Source organism: Maylandia zebra, linkage group LG5 (genome assembly GCF_041146795.1).
Source record: "Maylandia zebra isolate NMK-2024a linkage group LG5, Mzebra_GT3a, whole genome shotgun sequence".
Taxonomy (NCBI): domain Eukaryota; kingdom Metazoa; phylum Chordata; class Actinopteri; order Cichliformes; family Cichlidae; genus Maylandia; species Maylandia zebra.
In genome coordinates, this window is record NC_135171.1 from 34,944,164 (window position 1) to 34,953,007 (window position 8,844).

General features: G+C 39.6%; 1 protein-coding gene across 2 annotated transcripts; it reads right to left on the bottom strand.

Annotated features, from left to right (window-relative positions):
- Window positions 1-3,922: 3,922 nt before the first annotated feature.
- Window positions 3,923-7,548, bottom strand: LOC101467456 (potassium voltage-gated channel subfamily A member 10). Of its 2 annotated transcripts, XM_024802632.2 has the most exons (2): window positions 7,378-7,548; window positions 3,923-7,254 (listed from the first exon to the last, which is right to left on the bottom strand). In XM_024802632.2, the coding sequence occupies exons 1-2, from the start codon at window positions 7,439-7,441 to the stop codon at window positions 5,750-5,752; spliced, it is 1,569 nt and encodes a 522-aa protein (XP_024658400.1). In that variant the 5' UTR covers window positions 7,442-7,548; the 3' UTR covers window positions 3,923-5,749. The 2 variants fall into 2 exon arrangements, with proteins under 2 accessions (XP_024658400.1, XP_004547629.1); XM_004547572.2 differs by having other exon boundaries at window positions 3,923-7,411.
- Between the last annotated feature and the right edge of the window lie 1,296 nt (window positions 7,549-8,844).

Here is an 8,844-nt window from a genome sequence, read left to right on the forward strand (position 1 = left end):
AGGAAATCCAGTTCACTTAAGACATAAATCTAAGCAGTGCATCCAATTTTACTGCAAAGCTCAGTGATCTTAACAGTTGGAGACTACAGATTTTAGTAAATAAGAATAAAATAGAAACAAATAATTTATTTGTTTTTATATATGTTATTCAGTAGAGCAGTATATTTTGCATAAACCGCCATGTTCATGAAAATGGCCACTTGAGGCTAACTGTCAGCCCAAAGCTAGCACATCTACAGGATGGCATAATAATAATGGATTGGATTTATATAGCGCTTTTCAAGGCACCCAAAGTGCTTTACAATGCCACTATTCATTCACTCTCGCATTCACACACTGGTGGAGGCAAGCTACGGTTGTAGCCACAGCTGCCCTGGGGCAGACTGACAGAAGCGAGGCTGCCATATCGCGCCATCAGCCCCTCTGGCCAACACCAGTAGGCGGTAGGGTAAAGTATCTTGCCCAAGGACACAACGACCAGGACAGAGAGCCCGGGGATCAAACCGGCGACCTTCCGGTTACAGATACGCTACCCAACCCCCTGAGCCACGGTCAACTAACAACAATTTAGTTGCTATTGCTAATTTTCCTCATCCTTGAAATTGTTTTTAAAAACACATCTATTTAAATTAAAGTGGACCTAATCTGCCCATTTCTGCCTCAATATTTTTTTAATTCTTGGACTCCACTAAAGTAGTTTTTGCATAACTTAGAGGTCAAGCTAATTCTTAGTAATCTGCTTTTTATACTGTAAGATGCTTGAAACAGCTGTTTAAGCTCCTTTGCCTTTAGGACATTTTTCCTTGAAATCAGCTTTCTTTTGATTGGCTAACCCTTACAGACTGACAGTTTAAACACCAGGTGGTTGGGCTTAAGTCTAGGATTATTTTATTTTAAAAAGTGTAAACCGCATGTATGTGTAAACTTCACTCTATTCCTTTTGGAGAATGTGAAAAAATCCTTGGTATATAGAGATATCCACAACACCTTGTTGTGTTTTGCCTTGGTTTTTGTTTATAATTTATTGTAGTTATATAATGTAGTTATATTTATATTTTTGAAATGAACTAGTCAATTAATAAAAATGAATAATCAGCAGAGATCTGTGTCTACATGTTAAATCTATACAGTCTAAAGCTAGTTTTATACTTTCCGTGTCCCAGAGTCCAAGGGGGTCCACTTGGGTTCCAGTGACGTAAATTTCTTCAACGGACGGTGAATGGAAGGGTCCGTGGATAATTTACCTTACAATGCACCAACTACGCATGCACTGAGCTATCCGTGACTGTGTCCGCCACTAACTATAATCCAGGCTTAAAGTCCGTTGGGGTATGTTTTGTTTCTGGGTGTCTTAAAATTCTCATTTGCAAACATGTCTGTCTCTGATATTGTCTTGTGTCACAGACTTTAGACTTACATTAGTCACATTACAACGCCCCAGCTGGTGGACTTCAAAGAAGTATTGTAGGGATGACTACTTGGTTGCGGTGTTCCTAATTGCTATTTTTTAACGTCAACATTAAACTTGCTAATGTTAACGTAAAAAATTAGTTAGCTCCAACTCACCTAAATATGGTCGCTTCATAACATGGTGTCATAAAACCCAGATGGTTTTCGCCAAATGCCAAACTTTGAGGATTCAGAAAGTACCAGAAATAATGTCACTTTTATATAAGAGAGGGTTGCTAAGTCTTGCTAAGAAGGAATTGTTTGGGTTATGTTAAATGATATCTGATCTTTACCTTATGATATTAAGTAACATTTACTATGATCCTTTCATTGTTTTAATTTTTTAATGACATTTATTGACAATCAGAAACATAAAATATCATCAGCCTTATCCAAATAAGGAGGACTGAGATATGAGGTTCTTTAATTATTACCTAGAAGTTGATTCATGCGTGATGATTACATTTTAGATGTAACATAAATGATCTCCGGCATAGGTGAACAAACAAAACAACGGTTGAAAGGACTTCCCAACAAAACCCCATCTGTGGAGCATCGTGTTATCACATAGTGCCAGGATGCCTGATCCCCTCTCCACTGTAAAGAGGTGTACGTCGACCTTTCTGTTCTTCATCCTCGAGTGCTGAGAGAGCAGATGGAGTACCTTGCAAGATTGGTTTGTCCTGTGCCAAACATCTACTGCTCATTTGTTATAAAGCGGCTCTTCTTTGGTTTTGTTTTTCTAAGGTCATCATATTAGTTCTTTAGTTAATAAAAAGGCTATAAGAGTAATGCAGAAGCCGTGTCTAAAAGTCCTCAGTCAGCAAACTCATGGCACAGAATCAATGATTCAAGTAATACCGTAGGTATTAATCAATATTAAAGCTGTGAGGATTGCATTGCCACTCATTGCAGCGCTGCCTTCACACTTTGATCAAAACTCTATAACAACAAGGTCATCAAGCATTGTTTTTACTGGGCTTGTTCCAGCATCCAAGTCACTGGAAGAAACTGGAGACTTTTTAGAGTTTTATTACAAACACAAGCTGCAGAGGTCCAAGTGACTTTGCCCTCAGGAGGGTGTGAACTACAGTACACAGGCTGCTGTCTGTGCAGCTTTGAAATTGGCTTAACGTGTCTGCTGACAAAACAGTAACCCAATCTACTGATATGAGACTCATTGTCTGAGCTTTCATGTGAGACCAGTCCATTGTTTTCTTTTAAAGCAACGAGACAGAGCTTGTCACTAACTTGGAGAGTAAAAGGATAAACAGAGTCATGCAACAGTGATATTTTTAGATCCATTAAGGGGTGCAGTACAGTGTGCTGTGTCACAGTGACTGGACCATCTGCTTTGAATGGATTTCTTGGGGTGAATCTTTTTGTAAGGCAGGATAGATGTGATCTCTTCATTAAACACCCAATGAATTATAAATGATAGCCTCACATTAGCTTTGACCTTGCCAGAGCCACCTGTCTGTTAAATGCTAAAATGCTACCAGACCTTGTCTTTGGGCTATCACTGTACAATCAGTGATCAGTGGGGCAGAATGGTGGCCCGCTGACCTGAGTGTTAACTAGAGACACGGACAGGGCTCCAAACAGATGGTAATAAAACAGTCAGTATGTTTCAGCATGAAAACACTGCAACTACGTTTTTGATGGAGGAAAGACTTAGCACAAAAAATGCATTAGATATATAAAGTCTACACTCATAATACCTTGATATCGTTTACACATACCAACTGAAAATGTTTCCTTCCTGTGACTGTATGGGACAGTAAGACAAGTTAAATAGTCAGTGCCTAGCCTTAGAAGCCAAGATAGATAGTCTTATAAATGATTCATAAGGTCTGCATATTTAATTTGGTGCTTTTGCTTCAGAAACGATCCCAGTCAAAGGCATTGTTAGGCACACAGTATTAGAATTTCTCCATCCAGTGACGAGCTTTGCCAATAGAAAGGAAAAGCTAATCACGTTTCTATTTCACATTTTTGACTCAAAATCCCCCCATTTTTAGATTGCTCTATAATTTGATAATCCCTTTTTGATCTTCACACCTATTTCTGACAGAAATTCTATTCTTTATAGGCTTTTTTTTAGAGAACACACAATGACAAACATCTGCTCCTCCAGTCTTGATATACATCAATATTTAAAACAGCCTGACTTTTTCTGTCTCGTGATGTGACACAGTGTTAGGCATGAGTTTTTATAGAAACCTGAAGATACAGAGAGGGATGCCATCATGATATCAGCAGAGAACCAACAGCGAGTAGGCGTTAATAACAGCTAACATGAGGCGTTAATGAGTATTCATGCCTAAAGCTATACACTGAGACTTACACCTCCATTCATCACCATTATTATTAAACACAGGGGAGAAAAAGATGTTTTAAACATTTAAATTAAAACACAGGTGCATTTCATCCCAGAAAAGAAATTATCTAAGGAAACTTCACACTTTTAGAATACACGTTTAATGAAAGGCACTCTTTGCTGAATAAATAAAACAGCAAATTATGACTTGAACTGTACAATGTTGACACACACAGTAAGAGTCCTTAGATATTAAGTGCTTCATGACATTGTAAAGTGCTGAGTACCCAGGTGACGTTGATGTCACCTTATTGCATTTTAATTACAGGTATTGCTCTTTCCATGGGTGAAAAATACATTTTTTTTTCATCCGCACGTCACGTCATTATTGCATATTGTGAGGTTATTAAAAAGGTACCAACTGTTTTTCAACTATATCCATTTACACTTTAGTACAAGCTGTATTTATATGTTTCATAAACTTACATACAGTACATTTTCAAGGTCAAAATGTGGCATGCATATATAGTACCAATTCAAATAAACTGTGCACATTTATCATTTGTTCTCTTCTTTTCTCAAATCCACTTAAGGTATTGGCTTTTCCCATCACATGGAATACAATGCTCATTACTATAATGGTTAAAATACTACAATGCATTCAGCCACAGTAAATATTCAAAGGTTAATTTGCTGATAACAAGAAGTAAACCTCATTCCAGCACACTATGCCATGCAGTTAAAAATGAGAGAAAGAAGGCAAATGGAGATATGTTCAAATAAGAGTGCAAAGTCAATTTTTTTTTGCCTTTGTCCTTTCTCCAGCTCTCTCAGATACAAACTGAAGACACATGTTCTTTCACATTTTTTTACACATTTTTTTCCCCTGCCAACAGTGGATGGTGCAAAATTCCAAAAGTGCTTAAGAGATATGTGGAAAAAAGCATTAAGTGCATTGGATTGATGTGTTTTTTAAAGGGTAAATTCACATTACACTTTAGAAGGTGATCCATATATCTAATGTGCATAATTTGGAGCAAAATCCCAAATAATAAAAGAAAAGTTGATTTTAAAAGCTGAAACTTTTTCATGCAACTACTGCATGTACAACATTATACTCTATTATATTAGATTTATATTCTTCAGCCATCTAAAAGATTTATGGCGGACATGCTAATGTGCCAACTGTTTGTCACACAGATATTGTTATGCTGTGTCATATGGAGAAGCGCTGCTTCTCCACAAGAATAGATTTGCTGATAAGTCACTGCGTGTGCTGATGTCCTTTTGCCTGGATACATTCATCTGCCCTTGAAAATCATGCCAAGTCCTCTCAAGATTCTGCTGATTATGATGAAGTATAGACTGACATGGGACTGTGATGTAATATGAGTACTGAATATACTTCCAGTTCTACTGCTGCTCAAAATAATTTTTGATTTGTTTTCTTCCGTCACTTAGTCTGCTAATACAGCCCAGAGGGACATTATACAACTGCCTGTCCCGTCGTTACAGTATTTACTCTAACAATAACATTTTCCAAGATTAAGTATTTGCCTCAAGTACATAATTGCTATGACATTTTTCTTCAAAGTGCACTGAATGAAAGATAATATGTTATACCTTTCAGTCATTCTCATAAAGGTAACTGACAGTAGTTGTAGTAATTGCACTTTGACACATTCACATGCAGGCAGACAACTTCTGTGAAAACTGTATCGCCAAACATACATCCATAGATTTATCCATAACCCTTTATCTAAGTCAGAGTTGCAGGGTGGCTGGAGCCTATCCTGGTTGCCACAGGACCACACGGTTCTTATTAATACTGTAATTTATCTGCACAAATGCTGCCATGTTTGTTGTATAAAATAGAGAGAAAGATAAACTGATTAGCCAGTGTATCTTATTAATGGATATGTTTGTTTTGTCCATTTGTTTTTCATGCCCTTTATATAAATAAATACTTGAGTTTCTTTATCAGTGCATGCCATTCTTTTCATTCTGCCAGGTGCTGTTACTTTTGTTTAGTGAAAGTGTGCTTCCACACTTATTTGCAGCTGACATTTTCTGGGCAGCCTCTGCTGCTGCATCCATCACCTGTTTCTCCTCCTGCTCAGTCTCACGGTGGTAAAAATAGTTGAAGTTGGACACGATGACAGGGACGGGTAGGGCAATGGTCAGGACACCAGCAATGGCACAGAGAGTGCCGACCATTTTGCCTCCCATGGTGATGGGGCACATGTCGCCGTAACCCACAGTGGTCATCGTCACCACAGCCCACCAGAAGCCATCAGGGATGCTAACAAATTGTGTCTGGGGCTCATCCACTTCTGCAAAGTAGATGGCACTTGAGAATAGGATGACTCCTATAAATAGGAAGAAGATTAGCAGGCCCAGTTCCCTCATGCTGGCTTTCAGGGTCTGCCCCAAAATCTGAAGTCCCTTTGAGTGTCGGGAGAGCTTAAAAATTCTGAAGACTCTCACTAGTCGGATGATTCTTAAGATTGCTAAAGACATGTTCTGACTAGAGTTCATATCGTCATCAGGTGTTGTAGCCAGCTCTGTTCCCAGGGTTACAAAGTAAGGAATAATAGAGACGATGTCGATGATATTCATGATGTTATTGAAGAAATCACTTTTGCTTGGGCACACTACGAAGCGGACACCGAGTTCAAAGCAAAACCAAATTATGCAAATAGTCTCCACTATGAAAAAGGGATCAGTGAAATATGCTAGCAGGTTTTTAGTGGTCTGATGAAGGTTAGCATCTTCTCGGCTGCCATTGATAAATTGGGTTACACCCGGAATAAAGTCATTGTCCTCCCTGAACTCTGGCAGAGTCTCTAGGCAGAATATGAAGATAGAGATGACAATAACAAGGACAGAAACCAGAGCAACAGATTTGGCCGCACTGGAGCTCTCTGGGTATTCAAACAGTAGCCAAAACTGTCGCTGGAGTTCATTGGTGGGCAAAAGAACTTCTGGCTCTTTGATAAACCCTTCATCTTCACGGAACTGCTCCATTGCTTCATGACCCAATTCATAGAAAACAATTTCATTTGCAAATACATCTAAAGGTACATTGGCTGGTCTGCGGATTCTCCCTCCTGACTGATAGTAGTAGAGAATCCCATCAAAAGATGGACGGTTTCTGTCAAAAAAGTACTCGTTTCTCATTGGGTCAAAATAGCTTATCCTCTTCATAGGGTCTCCAAGCAGTGTCTCTGGAAACTTATTCAGGGTGCTGAGCTGGGTCTCAAACATCAGTCCTGAAATATTGATGACAACTTTCTCATCTTTTTCTTCCATGTAGTGCTTTTCAAACAAATCTTCACTCTCGTAATAATCCCTCGGCATCTTACTGAAGACACTGTTGGTGGGAGACTCACTGTTGATCAGGAGCTTTAGATTAGAGATCAAACTGCCACTGCTGGAGTTGGCTTTGGTGGTCAGTGTAAGAGGAGTGGAAGGTGAGAGCCCCTCTGCACCAGACTGATGGCTGCGTCGTCTTCTGTGTGGTGACTGTTGAGGAGAAGTCAAACGCTGGGTTAAAAGGTTCTGATCAGCGGCCTCTGATGTAGGTGAGGTTGGGTACCCAGAATCACTTGGGTCTCCCAGGTTGATGCCAACATCATCCATGTTCTCAAAATTAACTAGTGGCACCTCCATTGCCTGTCTTGTCACTAGCCACAGCTCTGTCTATCAACGTTTTTTTGTAGACAGAGGAGACACCACAGCCAGTGCCACACGGAAGATCCTGGCAGGGGCTCCCTCCTCCTGGTTATCATTCAGGCAGCTGTACACTACTTTTTGGGTTCAGACCTCTGTGTAATCTGTGAAATAGGGGTGGGAAAAAGGAATGTTGTGAAATTGGACAAATGCTGCAATACACCTCTGTCAGCTCCTGTTTAGATAAGCAGAGTGCCAGCCATCTGATACTTTGCTTGTGCAGTTATCCCCCCCCCCAAAATTCTCTCCAATAGCCTGAATGAAAACACAAACTCGGCAAATTCGGCCCTAAAAATGCTTACATGGAGTATGGATGGTATTATTGCTGATATGTATGGCAAAGCTGTTTCATTATAGAAAAACATCTGAACTTTCATTTATGACTGAAAACAGAGATTCATCAAAACCAAAGCACATTTATTTTGTCTCAGTATCTAAATGTTTGTCTGTAAGTACCTAACTAGTGACTTGTTTAATCCATCCAGACGCTGTTCAGCCTCAGGATAGTCTATCAGCATCACATTTACCTTATCTCTAAGAGGCTGTTTATCATTCCGTTTGTCTGGTTCGGACAGGTAACCAAATCCTGACACACGCTCGAAGGCTGCAACCTCTGTGTCCACTAGACACCAAGGGCCCTGACAGACTTGGGACTCAGTTTCCACTTGCAATGTAGCAGATAATGTAACAGTCATTTCTTATGTAAGAATATTATATAGAGGTTATGCAAACAACTGAAATGGTATATTGATATATGTTTGGAAAGGAGTTACTGAGCCCAATAAAAAAAATGGACAAAAAAGTGCATTTTGGACAGAGTTCTTGGATCTCAGACATTTGAATCAATTATTATAATGATTTTTTTTGCTGCAGAAACCTTAAAATTGAGTTAACTCAGCATTATCTCACACCAAGATGATACTGAAAGACACAACAAATGATATTACCTTAACAAGGTCTGAACATCAAAGCGCTCCCAAATCACGTCCAAATTTTCAATTAAAAAGTTAAAAGTTTAAATCCAGCTGTGTGCAGATGCCTGTACCACTCACCCATGTCCCCGCTCTGCAGAAGTTATTGTGTCCTCTCTAATCCTGCCTGGCAGCTCCGCTCTGCTCCCCTTCACTCCCTTCACTCTCCCTTATCCAGACTCACAATCAAGAGTGTCTCAAGCTCTATTAAAGCTCCCACTGGGTAATTTAACACCGAATACGAAACCAGAGATGCCAGAGGTACCCACACATACTCACAAACGTACACAGTCGCACACACGCAAACACAGACAAACTAAAACACACGTAAAGCGAACTCACTGTACTTTAAATGTGGGGGTCACCTGGCTT

Coding starts and splice junctions, on each gene's coding strand:
- LOC101467456 (XM_004547572.2), bottom strand. CDS start 7,411: ATGGATGATGTTGGCATCAACCTGGGAGACCCAAGTGATTCTGGGTAC.